This window comes from Xenopus tropicalis, chromosome 3 (assembly GCF_000004195.4).
Source record: "Xenopus tropicalis strain Nigerian chromosome 3, UCB_Xtro_10.0, whole genome shotgun sequence".
In the NCBI taxonomy this organism is placed as follows: domain Eukaryota; kingdom Metazoa; phylum Chordata; class Amphibia; order Anura; family Pipidae; genus Xenopus; species Xenopus tropicalis.
Window position 1 is genome coordinate 92,487,464 of NC_030679.2, and position 16,519 is coordinate 92,503,982.

Here is a 16,519-nt window from a genome sequence, read left to right on the forward strand (position 1 = left end):
GCTAAATCACCAACCATGAAAATGAAGGGGCAGGTCTGTCAATGTTCAACTTTTTTTGTGCTAAAAATCCCAAATTAGAATTATGACATAACTCAAAGTTTTGACATTAATTTAAAAAAATGTCATTATAAAAATGCAATTTTTAAGCTTTTATTTAAGCAAGTTTGAGATTTAAGTTTTTTTTGCAACTGAATCTAGATTTGTTTTTCATGAGTTGGCTCCATGTGCAGACCAAACCAGATACATTTGTATCACTTTAATATTAATTTGCAATCGGTTTGAGGAGATATATATTTGAGAAGAATACAAAAGGAACAGTTCCTGAAAGATGGACCACTCCTTTAAACCTAAGAATTACTCCCTGACTTTCCCAGAAGTTCTCTCACAAAGCCAGACTGATAAGACTGTTTGGTGTAATGTTCATCTTTAGCATTTGTGAAGGGTGGTTTTAAAATGTAAGAAATATCAAATATATATTTTTAATAGTTTTCTTTTAACAAAATAGTTCATAAAGATATACATACATTTATACACATTTCATGAAGGCATCCTGCCTTTCGTAACACACAAGCAGACATCCATTCTTTATGCTTTCCTGTCTTGCCTCAACTAACAGATGGCGCTGAGAGCTAAACAGAACTTAACCTTTGGCATTTCTTCTTGGCTAAATTTATTTGTAATCCTCAGAGTTATTTCCATCACCTTATCTGGCACCAGTGTTACATGTTCTCTACTATTAGCAAAGACCATGGAATCCCCACATAGGAAATAAGAACATCAAAATACATAATGCCTTTAAACCTGATGAACTAATAATCTTTTAATACCAAAAGTATGGTACAGGTATTACAGGTATGGGATCCCTAATCCAGAAACCTGTAATTTAAATTAATAATTCACATTTTTAAAAAAAATATTCCCTTTTTCTTCATAATATTTAAGCAATACCCGATACTTGATCCCAACTAAGATATAATTAATCCTTATTGGTGGCAAAACAAACCTGCTGGGTTTTAAATTATTTTTTAGCAGACTTAAGGTATGGAGATCCAAATTACAAAAACATCCCCCCAGGTCCCATACCTGTATCTTGTACTATATGGCAACTAAGCTGCATGAATCCATATTAGTGGCAAAACAATCCTATTGGCTTAATTTCATGTTTAAATGTTCTTTAGCAAACTTAAGGTATTGTGATCCTAATAATAGAAAGATCCATTAAGTGTACACTGTAAAATATAAAAACAGAATGCAACAAGGTTCAAAAGAACCCAGAAAAATGTCTGTTCCCAAGGAACAAGGCCAACACCAATACAGGATGGCTGTGATCTTCATGCCCTCAGGCAGAACTGCATTAAAAACAGACATTGTTCTCAAAATTGCTGCATGGGCTCAAGAATACTTCAGAAAACCAAATTGAAGTAGAAAACTGCCCTGTGGTCTGATGAATCAAAATTTGAACATTTTTTGGGGAAATCATGGATGCCGCACTTTATGAGCACCCTGTTCAAAAGCCAGCATCCATTATGGCAGTGATCCCCAACCAGTGGCTCGTGAGCAACATGTTGCTCTCCAACCCCTTGGATGTTGCTCCCAGTGGCCTCAAAGTAGGGGCTTATTTTTGAATTCCTGGCTTGGAGGCAAGTTTTGGTTGCATAAAAAACAGCTGTACTGCCAAACAGACTATCCTGTAGTCTTCCAGTACAAATAGGGGCTACCAAATACCCAATCACAACCCTTATTTGGCACCCCAGGAACAAGTTTTATGCTTGTGTTGCTCCCCAAGTCTTTTTACATTTGAATGTGGCTCACAGGTAAAAAAGGTTGGGGACCCCTGCATTATGGTATGAATTAGTGCACATGGCATAATTAATGCTGACTGATAACTACAGGTTTTGGAGCAACATACGCTGCCAACCAGATGTTTTTTTTAGGGAAGGCCCTACTTAATTCAGCAAGAAAATGCCAGACTGTATTTTGCATGTATTGTAACAGTATGGCGCCATAATAGTTAAGTCTGTGCTAAACTGGCCTGCGCACTCCAGACCTCTCACCCATTAAAAATGTTTGCTGACTTATAAAATGAAAAATGTGAAAAAGGAGACCCTGAAATGTAAGCAGCATTTTACTTTCAAAACTACAGCAATTGGCCTTCCTTAGTTTCCAAGCATTTACAAATGTTGTTAAAAGAAGAGGTGATGCAACACAGCAGTAAACAAGCCCCTTTCACAATTTGAAAATGTGTTACTGGCATCAAATTCAAAACAAGTATAGATTTTTCAGAAAACAATAACATTTCTCAGTTTTAACATGAGATATGTTGTCTTTGTACTACTGGCAATTAAATATAAGTTTAATGATTATATTTTACTCAGTGGCCCAGCTTTTTAGAAATGTGCTTATACTCTTTAAAATATGTAATTAACATTAAACGTTACCTATAGGTCATGTTGATTGTTTTTCACAGATAGTAATTGTTACTTGGAGTTCCTAGACCTGACTGTTTTGCCAGCCTGACTGTACCTTCTCAACCTGTCAGTTATGGCTTCTAACGCTTATGGACTACTGCTGCACAAATATGGCAGCCGCCTCAGAGGAACACGGGAGGGTCAGATAGGTGATATAAGATGTAAAGGCACTGGGAAAATTATTTTAAGACAAAGACAACGTTATGATAAATGTAAAAAAAATATTCTGTTTCTGATGTCAGTCTCTCTAACATTCTGTACACAAAAAGTTCTGTTTACTTACGCTCGATATACATGGCCAACACTAGCTGCCATCTCAACCTCTCCTAACCTTGGCAGCTTTTTGGCAGGATATGGGACAACATTATGGCTGTCCCCAAGCATTTATTATTTTGAGCAACATAATATAGTCTCTGATTTATGTTAGTATACCTTTCACTTCAATAGTAGCATTGGCTGGTGGGGAATTGTTTTTGAAGGTGAACACACACATATATTCTCCAGAGTCATCTGCCTTTGGCTTTGCGATCCTTTGAGAAAACAGAGATTTTATGTTAGCAAGAAGGTGTGATGTGACCAGGATTAAGGAGAAATCTAATCAATCTAAAGGCACCTGTATGATGTAGATAGTAGTATTCTATGACAACATGTAATTAGTCTTTTGTGTTATTTTTTTTTTAATATTGGCATACTAAAATTTCATTTGAAGGTAAACTTTCCCTTTAAATGACCAGTAACACAAAGTATTTCAAAAGCAATTATAATATAATGTACTGTTACCCTGCACTGGTAAAATGCTCCTATAGTTTATACAAATAAGATGCTGTGTAGGCAAGGGGGCAGGCCTGTGTTTATAAACAGGCCTTACCAGTGCAGGGAACAGTACATAATATTTTACTTACTTTAAAATACTTTCATATTTTGTTGTTACTTTTCCTTTAATAAAATAAATAATGCTTGTATTGAAAATATGTCTACTTATTTTTATTCGCAACAAAACATTTTTTTATTAATTTTAGATATCTAATGCAGCTGTGTTTCGTTTTTACCCTTACTATTTTGCCCATTCCCCTACTGCCACCTTTGTCTCAGGTTAACTATTGACTAAAGAATTATTTAGTACCTTCTCCAACCTAATTTACTTTATGACTAACGGCACAAGGGGAAACTCTCTGGCATAGAACAGTGGCAGTCATCTGCCTGATGGACCTTGGCCTTTGTCTGCTGTTAGACACAGTAGCTACAAAACCATATTTCTCAACAAATGGGAGGGACCTCAGTTGTTTATAGCATGTCCATATACCCAAAACCCTCTTACTTCAGCTCCATGACAAATTCAGGAGAGTTTTTGCGCGTGTCTTGAACCTCCAAGCCATTTTTTGTCCAGTAGACACTTTCTAGTTCACCTTGGCTCGAAGTTACAGTGAGGTTACACTGCAAGAAAATAGGTGTTGGTGTGGTATCTTTCTTTATGGTTATTTCCTCAGTGGCACTGATCTTGGGCTCTGGAAAAGAAAAAAAAAAAAAGAACCTATATATACAGTTGTTAACATCGCCCCCTTTCAATACTCGGCACCCTGCAAATGGTGATTTTTTGAACTGGGAGTTCTCCACCATTCAGCCTAACTCACTGATGGAATGCACCCGATTGTGCCAATTTCCTAAAATCTCTTTCCGTAATGATAAGATTGAGTAGTTTATTAGAAGAAGCATAAAATTAAGAGGGCCATTACAGCTCCATCACTTACAAAATGTCTCCAAAAAATGAAAATTCCCACTAACCTTTAGGGCACCGGCACATGGGAAGATTAGTTGCCCTGAATAAAAATTCTCTACTGTAGGTGACTAATCTCCTCAAAATGCCTTCTATCCGGCAAGAACGCAAATTGCCTGTGGGATAGCATATGCCTCGCCTCGGTTTTACAAAGCTGCCTGAAGTTTCCTCATATGCCCATATGGAATCTGTAGAAGTGTCCCTTAATATCTGTTCACTTAACCTCACCAACACACACGTGCACTCCTGAAGGTAAGTTTTTGAAAATCTGTCAGTTGATTATAATTTTTGTTTTAGGTTATTGTGCTAGCATAAATAAAGGCTATAAAGGCTTGTGTCACACAGCATCAGGTAGATCTTCATTCGCATTTTTACACAGGCAGGAAAAACACACTATGTGATATGGGTCTAAGATCTTTTACATGTATCAATATTTGCAAAGTTTGATCAAACATTGAATGCCACAGGATTTGTAAGCCTCACTGTTTAGCACTTCATGCTAGCAAACACTGCTCTAAAAAGGTAGACAGTGTACATTAATACTTATGTTAGGAAAAATTAATACAAATTAAAATATAAATATTCAAACATAAATTAGATATAAATTAAAATCTATGTATGGAGACGAAAAAAATTACTAAAAGGAAAAGCAGGTTACAGAAAATGCACAACACAAGAGTCAGGTTATAGTAGGTTATTGGTTTTAATGGCTGAAACATACTGAACCTGCTGACAGGACTGGTATCTGTGTACCAGGTCAGCATCATCCAGAGCTGCTGTAAGAGAATGGTCACAGGAAAAACAACACTGTAATCTGTATACCACAACACTGCTGTTAGTACTGCCTCCATTTAAGTGTCATCAGAGATTGCAGTGTTTTCTTCATTACACAAAATATCTGCAAATTTCTCTAGTGGTGGCAACAAAGAACTGGAGTTGAGAAGAAAAAGAAATGTAATTCTGCAAAGGCATGAACAAAAAGCAAGCAAGAATAAGAAAGGATACAACATTGGGAGAAATGTATAAGGCAATAGGAAAATCAGCAAGATATAAGTATAAAGAATAGGGAAATGAGTGAAGGCATCTTGCCAATGTAATACTAACATTATATCATCTTAGGAAGCAACAACAGCTGAGTAAAACATGTTCAATAACTATGTATTAAACCAACATTTTTTTTAATGTATCCCATTACAATTAAAATGTTCTACATAGGGCTAGATGCGCTTTCTAGACTACATCATAGCTAAATGTGGTGGCCTTTTAATCAAAAATTGTGGTCAGCCACAAAATTGCAGAAAGTCGCAATTCAACAAAAAATGAACGCAAAAAAATGCGTTAATTAAGCCATTTAAAACCTGTTGAGATGCCATGAAAATCAATGAGATGTGCATCTTTAGTAGTCAAGCAATCTAAATGCTGTAATACTGCCCTAACAAAACAAACAGAATTAAAATGTAAATTACACACTCTTGTGATCATCATTTGATCTGAAACAGTCACTGAGCAATGGCCTCTACAGATACACATAGGAAGTCACCACACCAAGAGGATGTTACAAGAGACGCACTTCACCATTTCCCATTGATATGATTATTTTTAGCTATTATATTAAGCCTGTGTGGCCAAACTGCACGCAATCCAGACATTCAGCAGGATTGCACAATGGTCTGCTGATATGGACAGCTAACAAAATGCAGAGAATCGTCTTTTACCATATCAAAATCTTTAGCACTTGAAACTTTGTGAGCACTAACCTACAAGGTACTGTGCCTTTAATATAATATAGTTACGCAGTACACACTAATACATGCTTTTTGTTGACGATTCTAGGCATATTGTCAGTCTTGGAATGAGTCATGGCAGCAAGTCTGCATGTGTCTTACAATCAAGCTGCCCGACACAAAAAAGACAGACACACAAAAAAAGAAAACAAAAAAAAAATATAAAAATAAAGCTTCGATAATTCCACCCTGATGGTTCCAAAACCTTTTAGAAGATATTTTAATGAATGTTATGAACAAGTCACTAATCCTATTCATTTTTTGTTCTTATATGATGAAAATCGGAGAAGGTAAGAGAATTGTAAAAGATAATTAGGCTTTGGCGAACACTAAACAGATGTATCAAGGAACACAGTGAAAAACTACACACAGCTGGAATGAACATATAAATGCACAACAGACACAGCAACACTAAAGCCCGATACATAAGGGAAGGATACAGAAGGTAAATAAAGGGGTTTTGGCATTTTAGCACATGAAATTAAATAAGTGTGCCTAAATGAGTCTAAAGTCCCTTTCCTCACCATGGCCAGCAAGTAATGTGGGATGAATAATGTAAAGTACTCAATAAGTGCAGTTAATAAAAATTCAGAAACTTTTATTAAGCAGTGTCTATTTATTGATATCTTTGGTGGTCGGTTAACCTTTACCCACCGCCTGTAATAAAAGCATGACCAAGTAAAGGCTGTGAGGGCCAAATTTCACAAAACACAAATATATAGCAGAATTTAGATGAAGGTTTTGAAGCTACAATGGGCATGTCAGTGTTCAAGAAAATCCACTTTAACTTTCTACCTATTCAAACCCAATAGCTTAGATAAAGCAATGGGCTATTCGTCAGAATTATTATTCTGCTCTGAAGTTTCAAAGCAAAGCTTGACTTCATTTTAACCACAATGTGTTACTGTTGTGAGCAGGAGAAATTTTCACTTTGTGAATGCCTTCTTTTCAATTACGAAAGAATATTTTACGTTTACTGAAGTAGAGAGAAAATCAGTATTCTTCCAATGTAGGAGTCAAATGGCCTTTACAATTCACTGTATGCTTCTACACGGTGTTCCTTTTGCTTCATTCCAAAGTTCTTGCAGGTGACAATCTCTTCAAGTGAACGTCAAGAGAAGTTAGCACTTCCAGCAAAATTTTCTGGGAGCAGACCATTATAATAAACCATCTTAAAATATAATGTTATTTGCTACCCACCATCTCTTTGAGGGAGGTATACATGTAAAAAACCCTCACACTTCTGCTGTCAAGTAACAACCCCCCACACACAGGCATTTCTTCGGTAGGGATGTAACAATCTGTACATTGACTCTGATCAGATATCCATTTCCAATAGTTTCCGAGCCATGTTAATCAATGGTTTGTCTTATTTTGTTTTCTAACCCATAAAGGGTACATCAAGCTCTTGATAATTCTAACCTGAACTAAACTTGGTCTTATTTAGAAGACACAATTAAATACAGAATGATTTTAAAAAGTCAGGCTATATCCAGCTATTTCTGTTTCAGATTCCAAATGTTATCTGCTTTACCAGGGAATAATATTAATCTACAAAAATAAATTATTAAACAGGCCAGTAGGGTTTGGGCTGCAGCAGAAAACATGTTACTAACATACATCAGTAGTGAAAGGTGTACATGCATCCTGCTGCCAGTATGAACAAGTCATTTCTTGCCATTTGCTTTTGATGGTGGGTGCTCTACAGCACATGCCTGGGGCAGTGTAATGCAGAGATGGCAAAATAACATTTTGATGAATTTACTGACAAAAAGTTAGGGAAATTAAAAAAAAATTGGAAAACTGTCAAAAAGCCAGCAACTTAACAGCTTGCCAACAAATATATTGTGACTTCTTGTGCCACTCACCTTCTTCAAACACAATATGTTGTTTTTAAGTTACAGTATCAAAGCACCTACATAGCTATGCATCCCACAAAGAAGTTGATTACTTGAAAAAGTCTCATGAATATAATGCAGGTAATTAGGTTTAGTACAAGTATATTTACCCTTGAAACAAAGTCCACAATACAGAAGTTTAACAGATTCTGCAAACAACACTCCCGAAAATGTATACTATGATCATAAAAAGTCAAAATGTTATCCGAAAACCCCTTTTACTATAGTTGTTATCCAATGGTTTAGGCAGAATATTTAAGATTGCTACAAATTAGCAAGACAAAATCTGAAAACTAACAAAGAACAAAGCTCAGTTTAACAAAGGGAAGCTGAACCATTTTTACAATGACAAACACAGCAGCCTGACTACTGCAAAGACTCTGCTCACTTACAAACACAAGACATGGGAAGTTGATGCTTGATTACAGCACTGCAGAATCTCAGGGTAGAACTGCATCTCAAGATGAAAAGAAATGGGTTAGATCCAGAAGCGAGTCAGATCAACAAAACGTCAAGACAAAAATACAAACATTAGGAATTAAACCAGGGTAGAATGGAACCTGTAGAAGACAGAAAATGTACACACAAACAGAGGGAGCTTGTGTGTTATTGGCCAAACCCTCTACTTCTGTATTTCCTGGACAAAGAATAAAGCAGTGGAAGGAAGCTTCTAGAGCCTACGCATGGTGGAATAACCGAAGGGTCAAAATAACAAGACAACAGGATGGTTTATCAAGGATCTCAGGTTTTGGATTGTGAGGGAGATGGGGCACACACAGGTTCACCAGAGCTCATCTAGTTACTACAATTCCACTACGATACTGGAGAATGAAGGACTCACTCAGAAGGACGCTTACGGTGGCCTGGGCTCGGATCCATGTCATGGCTGGATTTTGTCTCAGGTCGTTGCGCCGAGGATCGTTGCTTGCCCGGCACTCATATGTTCCAGAATCCTCCAGAGTCAGCCGTGTTATTCTCAGCACACTCACCCCATTTGCTCCATACGCTGCGCCAATGGTGACCCGACGTTTCCTGGCACCATCCCACAGCTGTTTGAAAGATTCAGCCCGATTCACTTCAGCATACCACCACTGGATCTCAGGGGTAGGATATCCGACCACTTCACAGTATAGCTCAAAGGCATCACCCGTTAGTTTAGTTTCTGACATAGGTGACTTGACAAACCCAGCTATGTTTAGTAGGGGCAGCAAAGAAGCAGTTACAAGCCAAAGGGAAAAAAAAAGAAAAGAATAGGGGTGCAGGAAGAAAAAGAAAATCAAATAAGAATGCAGATAGCAGAAAAGATTTAATAAAATAAAAGAACAATTATACCTAGAGCTTTATTTTAGCAAGAAATTGAAAGGTTAACAAATATCAAGCACAGTAACTCTTTAAAATACTGCAATCTAGGAATTGTTTAAAATGTAAATAAAATGGATTCACTGTTAATGTATAAATATTTTGTTTAAATAAAATCTAGTTTATGGGCACAAATTCATCTTTAGGAGTTCTGCAATGTGAAGATCTGAAAGATGTGCCAACCTCCATAAATAGCCCTTTACAAGGACACAGAAAGGACACTAATGCTGCATCAGCTGCTAACTGGATATGGGAGGTAGCACATCAGGCTCATAACATTGTTTTTGTATTGGTAAGGTGTGCTTTATATGTTTTCTTTGGCTTCTTGGGAATGTGAAAATATATTCTGGGGAATGTAGTAGTCTATAATATCTCTGTAAGCTATTATATATATATATATATATATATATATATATATATATATATATATATATTATATGAAAGTGGCCAGCTGAAAAGTCCACATAATATAATTTAGTTGCACAAATATTAGGTTGTACTAGCCCTTTATATAAGTTAATATGCGTCATTTCTCTGAGAATACAGATCCATCGAAGCCTCTAATTTTTAGCTGTACTACAGGACTTTTAGTATTAGTGTCAGGTTTGGACTATACTAGTCCAGCATTTTTATTCTGAAATACATACCTACATCCTGATGCCTACATCTTAGTCCCTCCCCTGACACATTTCTCCTACTTTCCTCATGCTGCAATGCAGCATCTCCTACAAGTGCCTAATACATTCTGTGACTTCATCTTCTATGCACATACAGACTGACACCTTGATTGCCGAGCAGTAATCAGCTAATGAGTGGGTGGCATAGTGAGAGTGATCGTACAAGACATTCATTAGACAGAACACAAATCCCTTTGCAAACAAAACCAGCAATTACACAAACTGCAAAACTACGAGACATGAACAGTACGCAAAAATTTGGTAAAGGGCAGCTGTGGTGTGCGAAAACATATTCAGACAGACAAACTATGCAGCAGGTACAAACACTAGCATAATTAATTTACGCCTTTCAACTCACAAAGCGATTTGCTAACAAAGGGATAAAAAAACACCACCTTAAATGCAGCTTGTTACTATTAACCGAGAAGCATGAAAGGTACTGCAGCAGAAATGGATGCCCTTTGCCTCATTATGTTCTCCTCCATACCTGTTTATTATGTCTCCCATTGGGTATTTTTAGCAACTTTCTGTGGGCTGCATGAAAGATGATCATCTTGTCAAAATGCCAGGTTGCTACAGCAACCGTTTTAAGTATCAGCTTTGCCAAATTGTTATATTTGCCGTTGTGTATATGTGGAGTAAAATTTTAATGATTTTGCTATTATAAATCAGCAACAGGAATATCAGTTAACTAAAAAGTGATTGCAAAAAAACTCCCCCTCCTCCCCCCACACATATTAAGAGCATAAAAAGCACAGCATAAATACACAAAGGTCTGAAAGTTCACTGCTGATAAAAATGCATAGCAGAGAAAAGGATGGCGAATGAGACTGGCCATGGGATGTGGAACCATACATCCAAACATTTTAGTTTAACCTTTTAAGTCCTCCCTCTTTCGACACAGCCCATACGGTAAGAACTAAGTGCACCTGATGCGCCAAAACCATGGCCCTCCAGCTACTGTAAACCCTCAAACTTCCTCAAAGCTTGTCAGTTCACACTGTACCACCTTTATTTAGTATTAAAGGAAAACTATACCCCCAGAATGAATATTTAACCATCAGATAGTTTATATCATAATAAGTGGCCTATTAAAGAATCCGGAAAATATATATATCAGTAAATACTGCCCTTTTACATATTACATTGTTAGGGCTATAAAAATAACAGACTATACTCCACTGTGTTGCAAGAGTACCGGGCAATGAACATTCAAGGGGAACAAGTATGGGAGTTAAAGACCTGCCTGCATATGTAGCTCTTTCATGTCAGAAGGAGAGCTTTTAGATCTGAAAATTGTAGAGCTTCTTTGGAATAATACAATGTCACATATTCAAAAAACATATTAATGTTACATAAAAAGTAAAATTAAATATAGTGATCTCTTTTTAAAAAATTGCTATTTCAAAATTATAGCTGTTCTTTAATGAAGTTTTCACTTAAAAATACCAAAACATTTCTACTAAGGTGGCTGTACTTAAAGAAAATTATATGCAACAAACTATAATTATGAATGAGAAATAACTGCCATTGTGAGCCACCATGTGAAAAGAACAAAGCCCTTGCTTATTCATGTAGGAAGGAAAAATAAAAAGGACTATTCCTTTAATTATAAATTGAAGGTGCAATGTGTGTTATTGCATAATTAAGACAGACCAAATAAAAAAAAATCCTGTTTTTGCACACATCAATATATTAAAGGACATAAGCAATTTTGTATGAAACTCAACAATGATCCTTTCCCCCTTTCAAATAAAACAAGGATTCAATGCAATACATGTATATTTGAGCTGTCCAACAGCATCAGTCATGTTACTGCTCTGACCATCCCATTAGTATTTCATAATTCCAATATCTTTCTATGCATAATGTGCTCTACAATACTTGGGGGTGCACAGGATCTTTGACTCTTTTTATATTTAGAGGGAAACCTAGACAGTAGGTCTGCGAGCCCCTCAACTATGATACTTTTCTGCATAAATAAAAATAGAAGTAATTGCTGCACTCAATATTAGTGTAAAATACCGGCTGCGGGTATTTATAGGCAAAAAATTCTAATCAAGCAAAGCACACTGACATTCCACAGAGACCAAGGTACTGGCCCAGATTCAGAATTTAGAAAGTAAAATGAAGCATTAATGTGATCCTCCATCTGCTGCCAGGAATCTATGATCTTTTTAGTTTTTTGTAAGACTGTGCTAGCAAAGCTATGAGATCAATTTCAAGTGCATTTATATATTTTTTTTTTAGCATTGTGGACTGCTGAAAAATCAGGTCAGAAAAAAAATCTTACAAAAACCTTAAAATATGGTAGATTCCTGGCAGCAGCAGGATAATCAAATTAGTGCTGTATTTCACTTGTAAAATTTTGAATCTGGGCCAGATCAACAGTGGGTGGGCACCTTGCTTGTCCTTGAAATGAGGGGGAAGGGGACTAAAAAGGGTAAAATCTATAATATATGCTTATGCTGCATAATCCGAAAATCCAACATTTGATTTCATTTCACTTCACCACTGAGCTATGCTTTGCCCTATTAATATTGATATGCAATGAAAATGCAAACAATGTGCATATTGCAAACTAATATCACAGGTTGCTTTTCAACAGGCTGGAAAATTCCCATAATGGCCCCCATTAACTTGAATAGGAAACTCAGGGCAGATTACTTTTCTGTCCAAAAACTGTTTGCATATTGAAGTGGACTTACTAGCGCACTGTCCATGGTTTTATTTTGTTTTTTTAAGTAAAAAAAAAAACCAAAACATTGGGCATGACAACAGGTGGCTAAAAAGTGACTCATTACACAGAAATAAATTTGGACAAACAATTGGTAACATCACTCAAGTATGATGCCATTCAGAAAGACATTTTACATAACCGATTTGCTTTTTTTGTAATTCACTGGTATTTACACAACCTATTTAAAAATTTATACCTTTTAAAATCTTTTGCCATAATTAGGTTTGGAGCCGCCATTAGCTCCAAACATAAGACTATACTTGCAGTGAATAACTGCAAATGGATTCCTTAGAGATATAGGAGAAAAAAAATGATGTATGTGCGACCAGTGCTCTAGGGAAAAGGCAATAAAACACTATGGAACGAATCAATAGACTGTAACATGTTGAAATAGGGCCTGGCAGCATTGTGAGCAACCATATGGTTCTTCAACCTTGCAGTAATGAAGGTTTGAAAACAGAAATTGCTGGCTAGTGAAGGTCACATGTTTGACAGTCCATACATTATAAAGTTTTTTCTAGGCTTATTATTTAGCAAGACTAAATAAGGGACGTGTCCCCTAAGGGTAGTGGCACACGGGGAGATAAGTCGCTGCTATATATCTTCACTATTGCAGGCGACTAATCTCCCTGACAAACCATCCCACCGGCAAGAATGTAAATCGCCGGTGGGATGGCATATGCGTCGCTTCAGTTTTCTGAAGTTGCCTCACAAGGAAACTTCTGGCGACTTCAGAAAACCAAAGTGATGCGTATGCCATCCCACTGGGCAGGTCAGGGAGATTAGTCGACCGCAATAGTGAAGATTTATCGAGGGAGGCTAATCTCCCCATGTGCCACAAGGGCTACTTAGTAGCAGCTACTAAATGCCAGAAAATACCCTGCCATAGACAATACTGAGAACTGCCTCTTCTAGACACACGTAGAGATAGTTATCAGTAAAAGATCAGCATTTTCTATCTTTGTAGACATGACTGCTGCTAGTCACGTCTTTGGCCCCAGGGCCAAATGATCAAATTAGCCTGATATCGCCCACCCGTAGGTGTACAGTGTTTGGCCACCTTTAAGAAGGTGGCAGACGGGAACATTAGTCGCCCGCAATAAATCTTTGCTACCGTGGGCGACTAATCTTTCCGAAATGCCATCCCACCGGCAAGAATGCAAGTCACCAGTGGGATGGTATACGCGTCTCTTCAGTTTTCTAAAGTTGCCTGAAATCAAAGTGAGGCGTATGTCACCCCACCAGCGATTTACATTCTTGCCAGTGGGATGGCATTTTTGGGAGATTTGTCGCCCGCAGTACTGAAGATTTATCTCATCTGCAACACTTATTAAAACAGACAGTCTTACACTAGGGCAAGATATGCTCTGAATCTAGAAATCATACCTTGCAAACAGGAGACAGTACTAGCATTCAATACTAAAAAGAAGCACATCCCATATAGTTGGTCCGAAGAGTGATTTCAGAATACCCCACATACTTGCTTTTCCTACAGTTCCTATGCATCACCTACAGCCTGGTTTGCAAACTACTTTTAAATAAAGAAAATACTGTATAAAACACTATAGAGTGCCCGCTCGTACTGAAAAAATGCAACCATCTGTATGTATTGCAACCTCATCACACCATCGGATGACGATATCCCAGTTAGCTGTTGAGACTGGCCCAGCACTCAAGCCTCCAAAGATGCTATTGCTGATGCAACAATTACAATAAAGGAATTTGTTGCTATAAATCTGGATTCCTTACCTACATATTAGCTGACCCCTTTATATAACCAATGAACTAGGCAATATATTTATTGACTTTTGGAAAGCAGCCATTCTGACAGTAGTCAGAGAGGTAATTTACTGAATGATTTTACACTGAAGGCAAATTACATAGCTTGCAAACAAAGTAAAAATAATTCATAAAATTAAAAACTAAGCCATGCAGTAGAAACATTTCAACCCATCTAAATCATTTTACATTTATAAGACACTGCACTTTAGGGCAAAGAGAGAGATTGTGTTTTGTTGCCCCCTGAAAATTCCTTCTCAAGTCAAAGCACCCCCAAAATACCTTTGCTTCCGGATGTATTAAAATCACTGTGTGTAAAAGTGTTCAACACACATCGATTTTAATGGGCCTGCAGGAGAGAAGATCTCCAATAATAACACAAAAATGTATTTTTCCAGTTTGTCTTTGCCCTTAAGGAGCATAACCATTTCTTCCCCTTGTTATTTTAAAGCAAGCCAGCAGCTCTGCACACTAGCAATATAAAGATCTAAATGATAAACTTACTTCATTAGTCCTTTTTTAAGATTATGAGAACAAGTTGCCATGACAGCAGCCAGAACAGACTGCAATTAAAATATGAGGTGAAACCATTATTTCATGAACTTTATACATACTGCATGCAACACATACAGGATTAACCTGTATTTATGTTTTCCATTATCTATTCACAACTGGTCTTGATTATTTATTTTAATTTTTTCATACATACTACTACACTGTTTAATACTTGAAATGCTATCTGGTTGCTAAGTAAACTATTAACTAGACATGTCATTGGCTCAGCCCAGAAAGCAATCACCTAGCATTTTAAAGCTGGAAATAAATGGGCTGATATTAAATGCCAAAGCAAAACTCAGCCAGATATTGATCAGTCTGGCTTAAAAATTCAATAGAGAGGACCAATTTGAGCAGCAGTCTCCTGATGGGTTTGCAACTGGGTGGAGACCATGCTTCCAGGTGCAGGAAAGGTAGCAGGCTAGTGCAAGAAGCTGGACAACACTGATCTTCACCAGAGAGCTATTTTGGAGGTGGAAGGCCCTCCAAAATTTTGTGCATTCACACACTTTTTGCACTGTATAACTTCCAATAAAAAGGATGGGATTAATTCCCCATTGGAATGTTGGTGTAATTCTGCAGTTCTATTGCATGGATAAAGAACTGATCTAAACCAGAGACTTAGGTTACCTCACAAGCTATTTGTTGGGATGCAACAGGAAGATTGCAGTCCTGTCACTGAGGGCAATAGGGGACTGCACCAACACTGATATCTCAAATCTGGTGGGAGAAAAAATAATTGACTAAATCTAACTGTACAACAATATAGAAAGTGCAAGTTTTTGTAGCAAATTGCTGAGTTAATTGTTATAAAGGGTCAGTAACCTCAGAAATGAAAAAAGGTTGTGTGCAAGTTTACAAAGTTGTATTTAAATGTAAAAAAATAAAAAAAGTACACCACACACTTGTCAACTTAATGCTACGGTACACGGTGTAAAATCCTGTGTATTTATAAAGCTGCGTAATAATTTTACCCACACTAAATGGAAGTGTTAAGACTGAAAAATAAAAAGGTGAATAAAAAGCACCAGCACATGCCACAGCTTTTTTTCACCATTTTCATGTCAAAAAATAAAATACGCACCTTTATAAATTGTGCAAGAGACTCTTTGCAGTGGGTTATTTCTGCAACTGCAATGTGGTAATTCATGTTTAAAGAGAGAATTTTAAAAATATAACATTTTCTAAATCCCTCTAACACTTTTTTTTGTTAGCATGAATCATTTTACACTGGGCTGCTATCAAAACCTCACACTAAGCTCTCCTAAGAAGGCCTGTGTTATTAGCCCACTACTGCTATGTGCCTGTTGGTGAATGGGCCCTGATAATTAAATTGATTAGGGCCCCAACTTCAAAACTGAATATCTCTCACTATACTATGCTTAACGAACAAGGAAAGGTTCCCACTACTGCCCTAAATATATTGTAGAGCTCCCTTGCCTGTAGCAGATCGCCAACTTGATTTTTTAAAAATAATGCTCCCTT

General features: G+C 37.0%; 1 protein-coding gene across 6 annotated transcripts in view; it reads right to left on the reverse strand.

Annotated features, from left to right (window-relative positions):
- nptn (neuroplastin) overlaps positions 1-16,519 on the reverse strand; it is a 40,662-nt gene that overhangs the window by 18,202 nt on the left and 5,941 nt on the right. For 4 of the 6 annotated variants that reach the window (XM_031897995.1, XM_012966684.3, XM_012966681.3 and 1 more), the window contains exons 2-4: positions 8,766-9,113; positions 3,787-3,973; positions 2,901-2,998 (exon numbers count right to left, since the gene is read on the reverse strand). In XM_031897995.1, the coding sequence (XP_031753855.1) occupies positions 2,901-2,998; positions 3,787-3,973; positions 8,766-9,113 (633 nt within the window). The remainder of the gene's footprint in view (positions 1-2,900; positions 2,999-3,786; positions 3,974-8,765; positions 9,114-16,519) is intronic. The other 2 variants (XM_012966685.2, NM_001044493.1) reach the window with 1 other exon arrangement.